Source organism: Pipistrellus hanaki, assembly GCF_964339955.1.
Source record: "Pipistrellus hanaki genome assembly, chromosome: 2".
NCBI lineage: Eukaryota > Metazoa > Chordata > Mammalia > Chiroptera > Vespertilionidae > Pipistrellus > Pipistrellus hanaki.
The window spans coordinates 178,698,556-178,718,927 of NC_140504.1; the positions used below are offsets into that span (position 1 = coordinate 178,698,556).

Consider the following 20,372-nt stretch of genomic DNA (forward strand, 5'->3'; position numbering starts at 1 on the left):
ATTGTCACACACTTTAATATATCATTGATAAATGCTTTATACCATAGAAGAAAGTTAATTATTGTATAAATGAGGGAAAAGATGATTCATCTGACCATAGCTAGTTCAACCTTCAGTACCACTGTTTGAAGTGGGTTGAAGAGTGAAGTGGGGTTAGGGGTATAACAACCTTAGAAACTTTACTGTCAGGGAAATATATGGGGAAAGGATTTATATTTTGTAAGGTAAGACCCTAGAACATGTGTGCTTTGGGGAATGATCTAGTAAACTAATAAGAGGGAGAGACTGATAATGCAGGAAAGAAAAGATGCCTAAAGAGTGAAATCCTCAAGTAGACGAGAGAGCTAGGCTAGTATTACCTTAAAACACACATACCCACAGTCACCAGCATTCACTCTGACACACATACAGACCCATCACCCACAACTGACACATTTGCACAGGCTCACCAAGTCACGATAATGTACATACAGACCCAAGAGTCACTTCACACGCTCAGATAGAACTAAGCCACACTGATAAGCCAGATAGACCCACCATCTGTCCCCATCTCACATAGGCCCTTCCTGGGACTCTCCCTTGGGAGGCAAATCCTGGCCTGGGCTGAAGAAGGATGGGGGGTGGGAGGTAGGGGGAGTTCACATCCAATGGAAATGTTTTATTAAGAGAATGAGAAAGCATTCTGAGATTGGGGAGGTGCATCAACCCGAGGGGTCAAAGGAAACATCAGCAAATACAAAATCCCAGCGACAACCTCAAGGTCCCTAACACATCTTTCTTCCCTCTGGCTCCCCATCCCCCAACACTCCTTTGAACAGAAACACCTTCTCCATCCTGGTCTGGCCAGACATCTTGGAGTGTGAGCAGAAAAGAGTGAAACGAATCTTTAACGTGGGATAAATCAGTTGCGTTGGACATTTTAAAACTTTCAAATTTAATTACAACACACAAATAAATAGGGCAGACAATGATGAGGCTGTGAAGTGCAGCCTGGATTCAAGTTGTACAATTGGTGCTTTGTCTTCTGTGTTCCTGCCCACTTCTTTCCAAGAGTGGGAGGGGCTCACAGAACCCATTAGAGTTTTCCTGCCAGCACCCCTTTTTTGAGGGTCAAGATTCTGGGATGTAGGATGCCAACTCCTCAGTAGCACCTCTGGTTTGTCAACAGTTTCCCTCCTGTCATCAGTAAAAACAGCAAGGCCTTGGACTTTGAACACCCACCACTGCCCCAGCACCCTCATGGCGAAGGCTCAGTCCCAAGAATCATGCCAATTTCCTGTTCAAGCACTTAGCAATCCAGGGTCAGAAAATTGCAAACAACAGGGCCCTTGTGTGCCCAGTTCATATATCATGAACCACCACATAGACACCATCTCCACCTTTTCCAGCCCAGGCCTCTAACTCGGGGGTCCCTGGATGAATTTCCAGCCCAGGCCTCTAACTCGGGGGTTCCTGGATGAATGTTCTCTTTCGGGTCTTACTCCAACCCTACCTTTTAATCCTTTCAGGCCCACCCCCAGGAGCCAAGACCTCATTTCCGGCCTTGGGAGCCCCTTAGAGATGGGGCCTGGGAAGCGGTTATTTCCGATGCTTGGCATCCTTCTCTGAAGCTTTAGTGTCACCGTGCCCACTGCCCGCATTGCTTAGAAACATCTTGTCCAGCCCCTTGAGTGATTCCAGCAAGTAGTTCTGGAAGGCAGTGAGGGCAGCACAGATGGCTGGCCCACCGAAGCCATGGGTGATGAGGCTAAAGTGTGTCAGGCAACTCTGCACTCCGGGCTCCAGGATGAGAGCAGGGCGGCTGTTGCCCAGTGGCGAGCGGTCCTGAGCCATCAGGTCTGCAAACTCCTTGCAGATCTGCCTGGTGAGGGAAAGAGGGTCAGAGGTTAGAGGTCAGAGGTCTGAGCCCAGAGAAGGACCTACCATGTTCTGGGTACTTTATATTATTTTTTAAAAATATATTTTATTGATTTTTTTACAGAGAGGAAAGAAGAGAGAGAACTAGAAACATCGATGAGAGAGAGACATCAACCAGTTGCCTCCTGCACACCCCTACTGGGGATGTGCCCGCAACCAACATACATGTCCTTGACTGGAATCGAACCTGAGACCTTTCAGTCCACAGGCTGACGTTCTATCCACTGAGCCAAGCCGGTTTTGGCAGGGTGCTTTATATTTATGATTGTTGACCCTGCCAATAGTCTGCAAATGATGATCATACTCATTTTATAGAAAAGGAAACTAAGGTTCAGAGACATGAACTGATTTGTCCCACAGCTAGTAAACAGCACATGCCAATACCCTAGGATCTTTCTTCTTGTGGACATCCTGCCCATATTCAAAGTCTAGCTCTACCACCTTATCCAGGAAACTTTCCTTGATCCACTCTCCTAATCCTACTCCCACTCCAAATACCAGTGCCTCACAGAGCTTTGAAATTATTAGGGAACAGTCTAGAATCTGCCTTGAATAATTGAAATAATAGCTCATAGTGAACATGAATTGAGGCCTACCATAAATGCTGTGACAAGTGTATCATCTCACTTAGTCCTCACAACAAATCTATACTCTTATTATTATTCCATCGTATGATGAGGAAACTGGTTTCAGATAGGTTAGATCAGCGATCACCACCTTTCTGACCTCACAGACCACCAGTGGCCGATCACTGTTAGATGACCTGCCCAAGTGGCTAAGCTGGGATTTGAATCCAGCTCTAGTTTGCAGCCATTATTTGTTTCTTTGTGCATCTTGTGTGTGGCTCAGGCAGAAGAATCACCCCTGTCTCACCTTTGTGTGACCATGGAACCATCGGCATCTTAGACATGAGTGGGACCCAGGAAGTCCTTCATGAGTTGGCTGGTTAATGAGTGAGGTGAGTCCTGCCCTACATGTGTTTCTTCAGCTATAATATGAGCAGTCTCAAAGGTCTCATGAGTCGTGGAAGTGCCTTGAGTCTGTGATTCCATTTCTGCCCAAGGGACTTGAGGAAGCCTCAAAGAGGGGAGGGTAGAATTGTGATTTGAAAGACTGCATTTCATGGGGGTACTGGCTGGTGTTCTAAGCAGGAGAGCAAGCTTAAGGATGGGAGGGCAGGAGAAATCAATTGGAGTGGGTATGGTTTGTGTGGGCTGGATTGTGAGGTCCTCATAGGAGTCTGGACTTTACCCAAAGGATTGGTTGTTCTCAAAAAAAATTTTTATTCCTTTCCTTTCTATGCCTCACTCTGTCTCTTCTTGTACTGGAATTCTTTCTAAAAACTAAATCTTAATGGAATAGCAGTTCATTAAACAGACCCTGCAGCATCCCCACAGAACCTACTTTGAAAATCAATGCAGTAGCAGTGGGAGCCATTGAAGGTTCTTGGACAGGAGAGCAGTGCATGTGCAGGGAATTTGAAGGAATAGTGGGGTGCTGGGGTGAAGATCCAGGAAAGAGATTAGAAGACGAGTTGAGGTGGCAGCATGTGAAGGGTGGTGAGGAAGGCAACAACAAGAGTTGTGGAGAGGTTAAATGTAAAGTAAGGACCATGGTGATCAACCTGGGGCTTGGGTGGGCCTGGGTGCTCTCATGAAAAGCACTGGAACAGAAGGGCTGATGGGTAAGGCTCAAGAAGAGGGAACAAGACCATGGAGCCTCAGAGCCATGATGGGACTAAGGCTGGTGGTGTCATGGGGCAGTGTATGGGAGCATGGCACAGACTATGTAAGCCTGTCTGTGACACCATTTTTGCTGATTCACAGAACCCGACTATATTCATATATGTCCACGTGTGCTCTGTAGCATGCACAGCATTGAGTGTAGATGTGCCGTGTGTGGTGCCACTTGTGCCCATGCGTGGGGTCTGTGCATTGCACCTACATGTACCTGGTCATGGCACCCATGACAGCCTGCACAAAGTGTCCAAAAGTGCCCACACTGCACCCACACTCACTTGGCAGCCAGCAGCATGTTCTTGCGGCTGTGCAGTTCCCCAGGGTCAGCATGCTGTCGGCACAGGTACTCGGCAGTTGCCTTGGCTGGGAACTCAGTCTCACAGATGTAGCCAAAGTCTCGGGCCAGGTGGATGGCCTCTCCTGGGAGGAGGAGAGGCAAACAGATGAGCTGTCACTATAGCCAGGTGTACCTTTGGGACTGGAGCACCACCTTGAACCTTGACCCTCTGGCCAAGGCCCATCGTACCCCATCTTGCTTCTATAGATACCCTCCTCTGATTTCCCACTCCAGCAATCCCATTGCTGTCCCTTGGGGCCACCAGGGACAGACTCTGAGTTTAGGGATGGAAGCTGAGCCCACCCGGTATCCCAAAGCTTGAGCTCCAGATAACCAAAGCCTGAGTCACCAACCTCCTGGGAAAGTACTCTAGCTCCTTTATCCCTTTCCCTCATCCAATCACTGGTCACTCCTCCCCACACACACATGCTCTCTATTGCATGGGCACGTACATGCATGCACACAAAGGCTGAACATACATATCATACACAGCACTTATTCATGACAGAAAACAAACATGTGATAAAACACACCCTCCTGCATTGGAGACAGTCACACACAGTCACACTGGATGACACAGGTCCCTCGTGCCTCAGCGCCCGCCCTCAGCCTCGCTCACCCTCCACCAGTGAAGTGAGCAGCGTCACGTTGGCGGCCTTGCGCCGGCCAGCTGGCAAGTTGAGCCCAATCTTCTCCAGCCGTTCCCGCAGGCAGCGGCCTCCGTTCTTGGACTTGGCCCTTCACATGCACAGAGAGAGACAGACACACACTATGAAGACAAGAGAGACGCATGCAGGCTAAGTGACCTTGCTGCTTCCACCAACCCCTGCTGAGGCGCGGGTCTGGCCCTGGGGACAGTCTAGGGCCTCTTTCAGCCTGGCCCCAACCTCTTTCTAACCTCACTGGCTTTGTAGCCAAGATGGTGGGTAAGGGGCCTAGCTCCAGGAGCCCCTCATTCTCCCTAATCCTCTCAATAGCAGGATAGCCCAGGGTGTGGCAAGATAGACCTTTTTCCCACCTTCGCATGCCAGCTAGGCATACACAGCTACCAGGGACACAAAGACCTTTATACAGATACACAGGGTCAAGCAGACACACACAGATATGTATAGACACATACGCAGATGAGCACACACTGAGGGCCAAGAATAAACAGCCCAACGGAGACAGACATACAGAGATAGACTCAGACACCAGGCACACACAGGGACAGACAAATGTTCACATGAAATCAGGATCTCAGGGACATGTACAGACACATTCACACAGCCCCTCTGGGATGCTTGAAGAGACCAGGAATTAAGAGGTACTCCCATACCTGCACAAAGGCAGCCCCCACATGTAGGTACATATGCATGCCTCGCTCCAAATGTACATGTCATCACATACACACAGGATAGGACACTCTCCATCTAACACATCCCACTGAAAGTAACACAGGAAACTCACATTCATGGAACATGTCTTTCTAGCCACCCCCTACACCACACACACACACACACACACACACACACACACACACACACACAAGCATGCACTCATGCATGCACACATATGCACACACCATCCTCAGGCACACCAAGACCCAGCCCTATCTAGGCACAAAGATATGCACGAAGAGAGACGGACACACAACTAGAAGATAACTACGGACCCCAAAATGCACACACCAGAGAGGCCTTGGCTCCACGGGGGATGGGCTTTGGGTCCTGGGGGCCCTTTTCTAGAAGAGGGGGTGAGGGGGGCACCCTTCTTCCCGAACCCAGCCTTGTCTATCCTGCCCAAGAGGGTGAGTCCTCCAACCCTCCTCGATGCCCAGGCTTCTTCCTCCACGCCCCACCCTCAAGGCCTCAGACCTGTAGATGCTGCTGGGGACCTGACCTCCCCTCCGGAGACTGAGGCACAGGTGGCCCTGTGGCTTTGGGTGAAGTGGACCCTCTTTGATCCCCTGAGGAGGTCTGAGATGGCCACGGATTGTGGCCCAAGCACTGTGCAGGGAGCTGTGGGTTGGCCTTCCTACCTGCGAAGGACACCACCCAGGAGTGAGGCGTTGAGGCACTCGGGAGGTGAGAGTCGCCGCTGGACCTCCCCCACTGTCACCTTGTACTTGGATGTCGAGCTGAGCAGCGACAGCCGGCCTGGCACGGAGCAGAAGACCTCACTGGGGTTCGTGATGCCGCCAACCAGGCTGTCTCTCGCCAGGGAGAGGGCCGAGAGGCTGCCGGCTTTGGAGGGGATGGGGACTGTGGAGCAGAAGCAAGAGCAAAGGAGAAAGACAACACTGAGCCAGGGACCTCAGGACACTAGCAGCTGTGGGGTGAGCACGGTGGTGGAGCACCCGCTCTGAGCTGAGCACCGTGCTACACGCTGTGCACACAGGCACATTTAAATGCCCCAGAGGAAGGTTCTAGGATCCCTGCTTTAACGAGGAAGAAACGGAGGCACACTGGCATTAATGTGACTCACCCAAGTTCACTCAACGAATGGGTGGTGGACACTGAACCTAGAGCTGTCTGGTTCTTGAACCTGTGTTCCCTTCACAGTTTTTAACAGGCTGGTTCCCTGTTAAAAACTCAAACAGCCCCAGCAGACTCTTGGGGGTTGGGCATGTACGACCAGAGAGGGAGTTGGAAACCAGAGAGGAAATGGGGTCTGAGCTGGAGGCAGGATTCCTGGGTCTCTGTGGCAGGGCTCAGCCAGATCAGGGCAATCACAAGGAGTCCCCAGCTCCCCCCTGCCCACTTGTGATCCTATGTTTCACCTCCCCCAGAGCAGTGAGGGGACAGGGAGGTTTCAGCCCCATTAGGTCTCCAGCCCTGGCCCCTTCCTGCCAAGTCACTCTGGTTTGCTCAAGGAGATCAGGAATAGAGAGACACCCTCTGGCCCCTCCCCCAAATGCTCTTTAATATCTACCAACAGCTACAAAGGGCAGAGAAGGGAATCTGAGAGGTTGATTTTTCTAAAACCCACTTGGACATCCTCGCCTCTAAAAGAAAGTTCTTCCTGCAGTCTAACCTCCATCTTCCTGCTTGGCTTCAGAGGGGAGAACACCTGAGACACTTATTTCTCCTGAAGCTTAGCTCCTTTTAAGGAAGTGAGTGCTTTGGTGTTAAAAAAGAGAAAAGAAGCTCTTATGTGTGTGTTGGTGGGGGTGGGGGTGTGTCATGTGGGGAGTCTGGGGCCAACAGTTATTGAGCTCTCACTATGCTATGAGCTTATACAAACAACCTCACTGAATCCTCAGAACAACTCACAAGGGGGCTACTAGTACATTTATTATTCCCATTTTGCAGATGAGAAAATTGAAGCCCACAGAAGTGAAGTAGTGTGTGCCTGAGATCACACAGCTGGTAGACTTAGAACCAGCAGCAAGCCCTGGACTGTGGTCTCGAAGACAGCACTCTTGGCCCTCCAGCCATTCGGAAGTATTAGCTGAGTGTCTGTGCCAGGAGCTGTGCTGGCCCTGGGAATGCAGAGGCAGACAAGGTTGACCCGGACCTGGCCTGGCAGAGCCCGTCCAGCTTTTCCCTCTCTGGGTGTACATTCCCCCTTCCCCTGTCCCCCAGCCAGAAACCTCGTGGATGCCCTTCACACTGCCCTCTCCCACCACATCCATCCATCACCACGTCTTAGGTCTCCATTTCTCCACGTGCCCTGAATGTGGCCACTTCTCCAGGTGTGCACAGACACTCACTTCCTGCCTGAATTTCAGCACAGTCCCTGCTCTGGTCTCCCTGCCCTGCTGCAGAGCGAACTTTCTTAAACACACATCCCTCTCCAGCCAAAAGTGGTCAGTGTCCAGTCAGTTCCCTGAGAGACAAAGTCCAGCTCCATAGCTGGACACAGGAGGTACCGACTCTATCTATACCCAGTGCTTTACATTAACAGCTCTGGGGAGTGGATGCCATTATCCATCCCTATTTCAAAATGAAAAAACTCGGTTCTGGCATAGCAATCAGGAGCACAGACTCTGATCATGGACCCCAGAGCTCACATCCTAACCATCATCATACCCTACTTCGCCCTCCTTGCCTACCCCCTTTATCCCCCACTTACCCTTTAGCCTCTTGACCCACACTGACCAACAGAAGTGTACCATGAGTCATGTATGTAAATTTACAGTTTCTCAGACCTCCAATTTAAAAAAGTAAAAGGAAACATGCAAGGTTAATATATTTTATTTACCCCACTATAGCAAATATATAATCACTGAAACATAAAGATTATGTTAAAAATTACTCCTGGGCTATTTTACATTCTTTTCTTATACTTAATCTTCAAAATTCAATGCATATTTACACTCATGGCCTATCTTAATGCAGACTAGCCACATTTCAAGTGCCCACTAGCCCCATATGGCTAGCAGCTTCACAGGAGCTAACACAGCTCTAGACTTTAAAGGGGAAGTACAATAGGTGACCTGTCAGCGAGATGTGGGTGACTGGTGACTGGCGCTGCCCTGGCAAAGCTGCCACTTGGCTCTTACCATGCTGGACATACCGACATTGCCAGATATCCTGGTTTGTTTGTTTGTTTTTGCTGGTGAGATCAGGACTCTGGATTTCTATGAGAAATCTCTGTATTTTTAAAAATATATTTTATTGATTTTTTACAGAGAGGAAGGGAGAGAGATAGAGAGGTAGAAACGTCGATGAGAGAGCAACATCAACCAGCTGCCTCCTGCACACCCCCCACCGGGGATATGCCCGCAACCAAGGTACATGGCCCTGACCGGAATCGAACGTGGGACCCTTCAATCCGCAGACTGACGCTCTACCACTGAGCCAAACCGGTTTTGGCAAATCTCTGTATTTTTAAACATGAAAAAGTGCTCAATGTCATTAATCATTGGAGAAATGCAAATTAAAACTATACTGAGATGCTATTGGGATGGCTATAATAAAACAATAGACAACATCAAGTGTAGGTGAGAATGTGGAGCAACTGGAACCCTGACATTGCTAGTGGGAATGCAAAATAGAACAGTCACTTTGGAAAACAGCTTGGCATTTTCTTAAAAAATTAAACACAAACATGGCCAGGGTGATTAAGTGGTTAGGGTGTCGGCCTGTGCACCAAAGTTTCGAGGGTTTGACTCCCAGTCAAAGGCACAGGCCTGCGTTGCAGGTTTGATCCTCAGCCCCAGTCAGGGCTCCTGTGGGAGGCAGCCAATTGATGTGTTTCTCTCACATTGATATTTCTTTCTGTCTTTCCCTCTCTCTTCCACTCTCCCTAAAAATCAATGGAAAAATACCCTCAGGTGAGGATTAACAACAAGAAAAATTTAAACACAAATTTGCCATAAAACCCAGCATTTCCATTTTAGCTAAATGCAATGAAAATGTATATCCACTCAAAGACATGTATGTGAATGACTATCGCAGCATTATTCATCATAGCCAAAAAGCAAAACACCAAGTTTTTGATGAATGAATAAATAAAACGTGTTGCATCCATACAAAATACTTGCTCAGCAATTTTGAAAAAAGAAGTACTTATACATGCTATAGTATGAATGAACCTCAAAATATTGTGCTAAGTAAAAGAAGCTAGATGCAAAAGTCTGTATATTTATATATCCCATTTATATATCTAAAACATGCAAATTTATAGACAGAAAGCTGATAGTGGTTGCCTAAGGCTTGGAGTGAGAATGGGGATTAACTACAAATAAAGGAATTTGGGGGTGATGGAAATGTCTAAAAATGAATGTAAGTATGCCCTGCTGGTTGGCTCAGTTGTTTGTAGTGTCGTCCCATTCACCAAAAGGTTGCAGGTTGGATTCCGGGTCAGGGTCCATACCTAGGTTTTGGGTTTGATCCCCAGTTGAGTGGGTATGGAAGGTAACTAATTGATGTCTCTCTCTCTCTCTCTCTCTCTCAAAAAAAAAAAAAAAAAGAAAGAAAAGAAAGCTGAAACCAGTTTGGCTCAGCGGTAGAGCATCAGTCTGCGGACTGAAGGGTCCCGGGTTTGATTCGGTCAAGAGCATGTACATTGGTTGCGGGCACATCCCCAATGGGGGATGTGCAGAGGCAGCTGGTCGATGTTTCTGTCTCATCAATGTTTCTAGCTCTCTATCTCTCTCCCTTCCTCCCTGTAAGAAAATCAATAAAATATATTTTTTTAAAAATCAATGAAACATATCCTCAGGTAAGGATTTTTAAAATGGCTGTAGTTATGACTATGCAAATAGAAATTTACTAAAAATCATCTTGATATAGTCTAGCAATGAATGCATTTTAGGTATGTTCCTACCCTTCACTCCCATGCTCTACACTGCCCTCTGATACCGCCAAACTCTCTGCATGGACACCAGATTTTCACCTCTCTTTGGGGCAGACAGTGGCCTGTCTGGGAGGCAAAGGAAGCAGAGTTGTGCAAGTGCAGGGTCCGATTCTGTCTTTACGTAGTCAAATTTTGATATTCTGTTTATCATGGATTTTTTGCATTATTTTTATTTTAAAATATTGCATTAAAATATATTATGTATCTAAATCTTGCCTCAGAGTGAGTCCCTCACCCTAGGCCTTGGCCCTGCTTGGATATTCATTTGGAAGCCCACGCCCTCCCCATCTCCCTTTCCTTCCCCAGAGCCAAGAGGAGTAGAGGGGACATGACTGTTTTGCCCCAGAGATCCCCCTGAGATTGGAAGATGGAGCCCAGCAGAGAGGGATTCCCCACCCCCAAGGAGGCAACCCACTCTCCTCAGAGGGAAGGAGGAATAGCTCAGTTCTCATCTCCAAACCACTGCTCTCCAACTTTGACTATATAAACTGAAACCCGTGGAGATGCTTAGCCTTTATAAGCGGCCTGGCTTTTCCACACACAGGGCATTTGCACACGCTGTGCCTCCTGCAGTGAAAGCAGCAGGATGCTTTCTGCACCCCCCTCCCTCAGTCACTCAGACTTCAACACCCATCAGTCAGTCATTCAGCAAACACCCATTGGGCGCCTAGGGAGCCGCTTCCCAGTGTCTCCTCCAGGAACCCTAACCCTAACCCTAACCTCAGGCCCCTATCCCTTGCTTCTGAGCTCCCACCACCACCTGCACAGGCCCTCTCACTGCCTTTCTCAGCCAGAAAATATTCCGGTCCGGGTCTAGTCTTCCTCTCCACGCCCGCCTGCTTCCTGTGCCCCCGGGACAAGTCGCAAAACGGGAAGAAACAAATGTGGGTAGAAGATGGAGGGCTCCCTGCTTCCCTGGCGTCGGCTGGGACCCCACCTGCCATTCTCTAACCCACACCCCACACCGTGGCTTCAAGGGGCTGCCCACCCGAAGTGTGCGGTGGAGGCGGGGCTTCGCCTGGGTGGGGGGTGGGGGGTTCCCTCCAGGATAAGTGCCGGAGAGCCAAGATTTTACAACCAACGCTGAGCCCCGACAACTTCCAGGCTCTCCTCCCGGAGGAGCCCAAGATAGGAAGATCGCATCGTTTTTGGGATCGGCTGAAGCTGCCTGCCTCCCTTCTCACCATCCAGCATCCAGAATGCCAACCGTCCCGTACTCACAGGCGCCCCTCCGCCGGAGCCGGGAGATGCTGGAGGCATTGGATGCTTCAGGGAGCCAAGACGGATTTCCCATAAATCCAGGGCCCGGGCCGGACCGAGGTCCCCACAGCTGCCGGCAGGTGCCGGACGAATTCAGGATTCCCCAGGGGCTCCCTATGCCTCGAAGGGCTCCAGGGTGAGGCTGGGCGCTAATTCACGGCCCCCAAGGAGCTGGCGGCGGGACCGAGCCCGCATTACCAGCGGAGGACCCCAGCGAAAACGGCCCGCTGTGAGCAGGGCTCCAGCCAGACCACCTGATTAGCCAGAGAGCACAGCCCCAGGTCCACCCGGGGCCAGCCTCCGTATTTGCAAAGCCTGACCGCACCGGCCTTGCGCTCCGGGCTTTGGCGTCCAGGGTGGGGTGCCCAGGGCGCCGGTTACCCAGCTCAGTCAGCCACTGACCCGCTGCCACTGCGGTCCAGTGGGTGTGCGCGCCCGTTCTGGCGACAACCACATCGGCTTCCCCATCTACCCCATCCCACCCCATCCAACCGCCCCCAGCCAGCACAGCGGGACTCTGGGCAGAACTGGCCACACTCTCCCTGTTCTAGGGACTGCCTTTGGGGACCCGCACACACCTTGGACCCGGGATTTATGGAAACTGATGTCTCTCCAGAGAAACCAACTCCCTCCTCACAGCCAGCCCTCCCACCCTTGCTCTCTGGTCTGGGGATTGGGGTTTGAGGTACCCAGAGGATAGGCTGATTTTCTACTCCTCCCCAGGCAGAAGTCCCCAAGCTCCCTCCCAAAATGCAGGGGGCTAGTCTCCCTGCTCCTCCCTCCTTAGGCCTCCCAGCCCCTCCAGCCATGGCACTGGACACCAAGGCCATGGTCATCTCTCTGGGCGTACAGAGCTTTCCCTTCTGAGGGCTTTAAAAACAACAACAAAAAAAAACAAAAACAACAAAACAAAAAAACACACAACTAAGCCATCGCAGTGCCCACCCCAAAGAGCTAGGTCACAACTTCAGGCAGCCAGGTTCCCAGAGTCCTCCTCACGCCCCCTCCAGGTCACAGCCCCAATCCCCGGAGCCCTCTTTCTTCAAGTTCGGGAGGTCTGTCCCCTCAGCTTGCCCGCACACACTTCAAGCAGTCCAAATAGCTCTCAGTCCAGCCCTAGCTCCTCCAGGTCCATCCCCACCCCCACCCCCAATTCCACCTCCACCCCAGCCTCTGCTGGAACAGGGGAGGGCAAGCAGACCCCGTGCTTGAATTCACTCTTGAAAAACAGCTCGAGCCAAATCCCACTGGAGCAGCTCCTCAGGTTTGTCTGTGCCTCTGGATTCCTGCCCCGCACCAGCTCCAAATCTAAAGAGCCCGCCCAAGGCCCAGACCCCTCAGAATCTCGGTCTCTGTTTTCCTCTGTCTCGTTCTCACCTTTTCCTGGCACGGCCAGAACTCAAGCCAGAAAATCCACTTGAAACCCCTGTCTTTTTCTAGTCTATCTCCCCACACACACACACACACAAAATACACAGGAAGTGACCCTCACATGCTTAGAGATCCTCAGTACTAAAGATGACATTCCGGGACACAATGAAGACCCTGATACACATATAGAAACCCCCAGACATGCGGAAACGTACACCAACATGAGAGAAACGCACCACACACTCAACAACAGAAACACATATACCAGGAAATACCAGAAAGACACCTAGGAAAGGAACATACAGGACCTGAACTCACACTGACACCCAGAGCAGGCAGGCCCTCACCCTCCGGCACACACCAGCTCCCTTGAACCCCTTAACCGTAAATGCCAAAAAGGCTCCCGCTTGGAGAGAAAATTCCCCAGGGAAACGCAAGATTCACCGCCGCCTTCCCTCCCCGCAGCCCTCCCCCCCCCCCCCCCCAGGCCCTGCGGGAAGGAAGGGGGCAGAAAGCCCTGGCCAGGCAAACAAGCGGCAAGGCTCTGTCATGTGGGAACAGCACCTCCATTCTCACCTCTTAGGAAACGGGGAAGCGGTTTAACTCGTTCTGCAGATTAACTCCAGATCCACAAAAGCGCCCTCCCCTCGGGAGGGAGAGGCCAGGCCCCCTGGGAGGCTGGACTGGCGGACAAGTTGGGTGAGCGCTGATGGACTCGCTCCCCGGAGGCCCCAGGCTCTGGGACCAACTCACCAACCGGCACAGCTGCCCAAGCTCTGGCCAGACCACCCTCTACCCCCTCAAACCCTCCCCGCGCCTCGCCTTCCCCTCTACTGGACCCAAGAGTACCCCGTGGCCACCAAGCCCACCCAGCGGGGCGGAGACGCACAGGAGGCGCGCTCCAAGGGGAGAGAAAATGGGTCTGTGCGACCCTGGACTGCACCATCGCGCCCGACTCTGCCCTGGCAGGTGCACGCCAGTCCTTACCTTTCTTGATCACAGACTGGTCCAGAAGGCTCACTCCCGAGTCATCCATGGCCTGCGAACAGGAGAGGCGGTGGTAAGAGCGCTGGTGGACCTAGCGTCCTTTCGCTTCCCAAGCCCCGCGGATCCCGCTCCCTGTCCTGCCTGCTCCCTGTCCTCCTGCTCCGGCCAACGTGCCCTGCGGTTGGGTCGCCTGGGGTGGGACCAGGGTTCGCCCAGCCTCGGCACCATCTGTGCGGCTCATCTGGGCCCTGGGTACCACCTCACCGTTGCCGTAAGGGGATTTCGAACCTTTTTAGGGAATTTTTAGTCCCTGCCTCTCTTCGCTCCAGGCTCAGGCTGCCTCTGCAGACCCGACGAGGCCCAGCCGGGAGGGAAAGAAGCGCCTCAGCCCCTTCCCATTTATTGGATGGAGGGTGGCCGCCATCCAGGCAGGGCGCAGAGACCCAGTCCCCGCGGGCCCGGCAGCACCGAAGCCAGGACCCGGACACCTCCCGGGACTCCTGAGCGAGGAGCGGCAGGCTGGGAGGAAAGGTGGTTTCCAGCTTTCGGCTCTTCACCTCCAGCCAACGTCCCAAACCCGGCCCACCCCGGGCAGTCCCGGCCTCACCTGCAGGTCCTCCAGGCCGGGCGGCGCCGCCAGCGCGGGGAGGCCGAGGGGCGTGTCGGCCAGGCCGTGCGCGCCGTCGGCCAGGCCGTGCAGCAGCCGGGGCACCGCGGCGGCGGCGGCGGCGGCGAAGTCGCGGCGCGGGTCTAGGCCCAGGGGCCGGGCGGGCGGCGCCAGCAGGCCGGGCGGCTCGGGGTGGGCGCGGGCGGCGGCGGCGCGGGGCGCGGCCCAGGCGGCCTGCGGGGGCGGCGGCTGTGCCAGGGGCGCCAGGCCGCCGTACGGGTCGCCCGCCAGGTGCGGGAAGGCGGCGGCGGCGTCGGGCGCCTGGCCGTAGGGCAGCGGCGGCTGCGGGTAGGGCGGCGGGAAGTAGGGCGGCTGGAAGTCGGCGGCCGCGGCCGCAGCCGGCGTGTGGCAGAGCGGGGGCGCCGGCCCGTAGGCCGCCGGGGGCAGGGACGACAGGCGGGCGCCTCCGGCCGCGGCGCCCAGCCCGTCGGGGCGCTCCTGGAGGAGGAGGAAGAGAAGGGCGCGTTAGGCGATCGCCCGCCGCCGACAGGGGTCCGGCCCCAAAGGGACCCTCCTCCTGGACAGCTCGGTCCAGCTGCCGTCCTCCCCGCTTCCCGGGGCCCGAGGTTTATGTCTGAAGCCCTGCGCTCACCGTCCCCGGCTGGCTGGCCCCTGCGGTCCCCTCCCTCTGAGATCTCGTTGTGGGAGGAGGATCGGAAGGTCCAGCACCCAAGCCTCCTGCTGTCCCCGCACCCCGGGCCCCAGACTACTCACCATGGGGGAGTACGTGTGCACCAGCATGGGGCAGGGAGCGCGGGGTGCGAGGCGTGGCGGCGGCGACGGAGCCCTCGCCCGACGGCCGGCGGGCGGGAAGAGGCTCGGGAGCCTGCACAGCCCGAGGGGATCGCCTGGTGGCGGGAGTGGAGGTCCCCCCAACCTGGAACCCGGCGGGCGTCGGGTCCTCAAGTGTGGGCGACCCCGGGCGAGGCCATGGGGGCGGGACGCGGGCCAGACGGGCTCTGATCGCACTTGGAAAAGTCGGCCGGCGGGTGCCCGGCGCCCGCCCTCCTCCCTCTGAGCGCAGCCCGCTCCATGCACTCCGGTTATAGCGGCGGGGGCGCGCCGGGCCTCCGGGGGCGCGCATTAAAGAGACAAGCGGTGGCCGCGCTCTCCCCGCTCCCGGCGGAGGCTCTGCGGGAGGCGGGGCTTGGGCGCGACCCCACGGGGTGAGGAGCGCCTGGTGCACCCAGTCCCCGCGGGCCACCCCCGCTGCTGTGAGGCAGAGGATGGATTCAAGGCTGGGGCGGAGGGGCCTTACTGCTTCTTTGCCTTTGAGCAAAGCACCACTGTTCCTCGGTCTCAGCTTCCTTGTCTGTAGAATGGGTATCCGTCTTTTCTCTAACCGCCTCCCCTCACTGTGAATGTGGAAGAAGGTTGTGAGCTGTAGACTCAAGGCCACCGGCTCACGTGTATGCGTGTGTGTGTGGGCGTGTGTGTGTGTGTGTGTGTGTGTGTGTGTTTAGGGGCCATCAGTCTCTCTGAATGTTTCCAGATCAAAGCGCCTCTGAGGGTGCCCACTTACTCCAGGAGGCTTCCCTGGGGCTGGTCGTTCGTTCCCAGTGCCAAGCCGGCGGGCATCTGAGTAAGCTGGAGAGGATCTCTCCAGACTGAGGGAGTTGCCTGGGACTGGGGTTGAGCATGAGCTCCATCTGAGGAGGGCCTAGGCTGGCTGAATGTGGGCCTTGTTGAGTGAATGGGTATGTAACTGACACTGTGTGGACGGTGTGTGATCCTTACACTAGCATGCACAGGCTGTGTTACCGTGGCAAACACTGGGTAGCTTTCAAACATGTTCCAGTCTCTGTGGTCACTCCATCTTTCTTTTCCCCAAAACCCAACCCTGCCCTCCAGAGAGAAACAGGGACAGAGATGAAAGAAAGGGAAATGAGAGGAATGCTAAGGGGAATAAGAATTAAGAAGGAAGATTATTATTTTTTTTTAAGCCAGAAGGTGCTCAAACCAGGGTATAATAGAAATAGTCCCAGCAAACATTTATTACACAGTGTGCCAGACTCTGTGCTAAGTACTTAATGAATATTGAGCTATTTAACCCTCACAATAGCCCTGTGAGATAGAAAGCCTTATCACCCCCCTTCTCAGGTGAGGAAAATGAGGCCCAGAGAGGTGAACTGACTTGCCCAAGATCAAGCATCTAGTTAAATGCCAGAGTCCGGACAGTCCGCTTCTAGCCTCTCTCTGTGCTCAGAATTCCTATTCTGTGTTGTCTGATACTCAGGTGCCTAGAATTTAGTCCTGACTTCAACTGACCTGTGATTCTGGGCAAATCCATCTACCTCTCTGATCTCAGTTTCTGCAACTTCAAAAACAACAATAAAGTAGGGGATGGCAGAGAGGACTAGCTGTGGGAGACAGAACATAAAGGTAAAAAATTTGAGATAGAGGAGAAGGGGAAATAGAGGAGACACCATTAACCCATGACATGTAGGTGGAGGAGACGTGAAGGGGGTGTCCCAGGAGGTACATGGAAGGTGCAGAGCTCAGGTCTGGGTCATCTCTGGCTAGGGGCCTGCGGGGCACGAGGAGGCTAATAACAGCTAAAGAGCCACCACTAAGAACTTTCCAGAGGTTGGCACCACCAGCTAGAGTGGAGGAGGAAACAGAACTGGGCAGCTCTGCAGCCTTTGTGCCCGGGACAGATCAGAGGTCAGGAGCATGGTTGCATGTGTGTCTATATAAGTGGGTGTGTGAGTCTGTGGTGAGACCACCCTCAACTTCAGCAAAGGACCTCAGAAGTCAGGCTTCAGGTCAGGTGATTGTGTGTTGATGCATGGCACGCAGGTCTGTAGACCTCTTTGGGAGAAGTCCAGGGAGGCAAGGCTGTCATGCCTGTGCCCAGCTGAGGGATCCCCTGCTTTCTCCAGCAGGCTTGGGGAGGCCAGAATGACAGGATGGGCTGCCTGTCCAGTGGCCTCCTTGGGTTTCCTCACCCTACTTCTCTGCAGCTAAGACACCCCCCTTTTTACCTTATTTTCCCTTCTTTTCTGGCCACTTCTCAGTCTTCTATTTCCTCCCTTTCCTTCCTCATCCTTAGTGTCAGTTATTCATCCTCAGAATTGCAGCTTCTGCCTTTTCTTCCTATCTACAATCTTCACGAGCCAGTTCATCCCCTCTGCTGCTATCTCCCAGCTCTGTTATCTCCAGTCTGTATCTCTCGCTAGAAATCCAGACCCTTAGACGCAGTTGCCAGAAGGATACTTCCCCCAGACATCTTGTTGCCACCCTCTGAAACTTGCCGAGTCCCAAACTGAACCTTAACACCTCCTTCACCCCACCAGCAACCCCTACCTCCTTATCCTCCTGAGTTCTGTAGTTCCATAAATGGCACCACCATCCTTCAAATTAAAAATAGAGTCATCCCAGACTCTGACTCTGACCTCCTCCCACCTATAAGCTGCTCCTCATGGAATGTTGTCATTTCTTACCCTTAAGCATATCTCTCCATCCGTCTGCCTGCACCTTAAGCTACACTCTTTCTTATAGACCACTAATTCTCTAAGTGTGGTCCCCGGACCAGATTCACCTACATCATGTAGGAATGTGTTAGAGGTGCCAACTCTTGGACCCCACCCTAAACATGCTGAATCAGTATCTTGGGGTGGGGGTGGCAATCTGTGTTTTAATAAGCCCCATATAAGGTAAATTCAGGTATAGTATAGTCTGTGAACTACTGCCTAGACCACATGTGTCAAACACAAGGCCCGCGGGCCAAATCCAGCCCGCCAGGCCTTGCAATGTGGCCCGCACCGCACTGTCATCACTGCACTCTGCTGTCAGTTTATGACATTGTCAGTTTATGACTGTTCAGTAAACCATTCGGCCCGCGATTTAGGCTGGATTTTAGATTTTGCCCCCTTCTCTGATTAAGTTCGACACCCCTAGCCTAGACCATCACAAACCCGCTGACTGGTCTCCTGCCTTCATCCACATGTCTTCTCATCCAATTCCAATTTCATTCAACAACAGTGACTAGACCATGTAACCTCCTACTGAAGACTCTGCTGGGGCTCCCAAGACCCATCTTCAGGGAGAAGCTTCAACATTCTAACCAGCATTCCAGGCTTTTCGAAGCTGCAACTAATTTTCCTTTCCTGCCTCATGAACTATTTCACAAGATGAAAGGAGAGAGAAAACGTGGGTTTGATGATGGCAGGTGCTCAGTGAATGCACATTAAATAAATGATACGTGAATCAATCAATGAGCCTATTGAGCCTTCCCATAGGAAGCTTCCCTGCAAGCCTGGTCCTGGGTAGCTAGAACCCAGATATAATTGAGAAAGTCATCTGAGAAAGAAGGGATTTTGCTTAGGACTACTGGAGAGAGGGATGCTGTCCATGGTCTGCTGCTGATTTGGGGGACTTCTAAAAATGTAAGGGTCCTATGGCTACAGACTCTTTGCCCTTCTCTTTCAGGGCCAAGGGACTCTTCATTCTCTCAGGCATGGACTGTTCTGGTTTCTCTGGGACACATGCACACATGTGGAGGCCTGAGTATGTATGGGACATGCAACATGCACAGAGACACTCATGGGAAACACATGGGAACACAGGACATATATTGACATGTAGGTGTATATGTTCAAACATACATACACCCCCATTGGCATATTGCTCTTCCCCCAGGCTCAGAGTTTTCCCTCTCTTTTCAAAAAGTGAGTTTGCATTTGGACTTTTATGTAAAAAAAACAACAACAACAACTTAGGCCTGCCTCCTTTATTGTGACACAGCCACCCTCCTCCCATCCTTTGATAACCTCCTGCGCTGGGCCTGGCTGAGGACAGGATGGGGGAAATCTGGCACAAGGAGATGCTTAGGCTCCACCTTGTGGTTAGATCTCACAACTGCAGCTGGGGTCTCCCTATTTCCCTGGAGGCTGAATTACCTGGCCTCTCCTAGTTAGCCTCCCTATTCCAGAGGTCAGAATTCTCTGACTGTCCCTCACTAAAGTACAGACAGAACTCAGTCGGCCTTGTACTGTGAGGCTTTCTTCAGCGTTTGGATCCCCCGTGCATGAGGGACAGTACTTTGAGAGCAGGGACCATGAGTGGTTGCCACTTGCTTTGGGGCTCTTCTCTTTGAAGTTCCCCAGATGATCTCAGTCACTCCCATGACTTTAAGGACCCTCTATAACAACTGACAAATCTGTTGCTCATCCAGACCTGTCTCAATTCCAGAGCTCAGAAAGCAACTGCCCCCTGGATATTTCACAAGTAGCACAAATGCACCCTTTACATTTATTTATTTTATTTTTACATATTTTTTATTGTATTTTTTTTTTTTTCATAGAGAAACATCGATGAGAGAGAAACATTGACCAGCTGCCTCCTGCACACCCACTACCGGGGATGTGCCCACAATCAATGTACATGCCTTGACCGGAATTGAACCAGGGACCTTTCAGTCTGCAGGCTGACGCTCTATCCACTGAGCCAAACCGGTTTTGGCACCCTTTACATTTAGAGTGTATATTCTGCACCACCCTGTTTCCCAGTGTTTCTCATAACAGTGACCGGCCTTATCCATTCAGTGGCCTAGATCTGGGAATCTGAAAGTCATCTTTAGCTCTTCATCCATCTTCACTTCCAATGAATCACCATGCCTCATAAATAACTCCTACCTATATTTTCTTCATCCTCACTGCAGCTGGCTTAGTTCAGACTTACGACCTCCTCTCAAGCTTGGTGCTTCAGTTGTCCCTTACAGCCCAAATCATCTTGCTTCAATGCAAACTAAATCACATTCAATGAGCTCAAAAGTCTGCAGTCTCTGCATGATCCCACATCTAAGCTT

At 52.5% G+C, this 20,372-nt stretch overlaps 1 protein-coding gene across 1 annotated transcript; it reads right to left on the reverse strand.

Annotated features, from left to right (window-relative positions):
• Nucleotides 1-1,486: 1,486 nt before the first annotated feature.
• TFAP2E (transcription factor AP-2 epsilon) lies at nucleotides 1,487-15,304 on the reverse strand (the record flags this gene model as incomplete). Its single annotated transcript, XM_084872017.1, has 7 exons — nucleotides 1,487-1,861; nucleotides 3,935-4,076; nucleotides 4,613-4,731; nucleotides 6,014-6,236; nucleotides 13,897-13,948; nucleotides 14,504-15,001; nucleotides 15,278-15,304. The coding sequence occupies 7 exons, from the start codon at nucleotides 15,302-15,304 to the stop codon at nucleotides 1,579-1,581; spliced, it is 1,344 nt and encodes a 447-aa protein (XP_084728143.1). The 3' UTR covers nucleotides 1,487-1,578.
• Nucleotides 15,305-20,372: the final 5,068 nt, after the last annotated feature.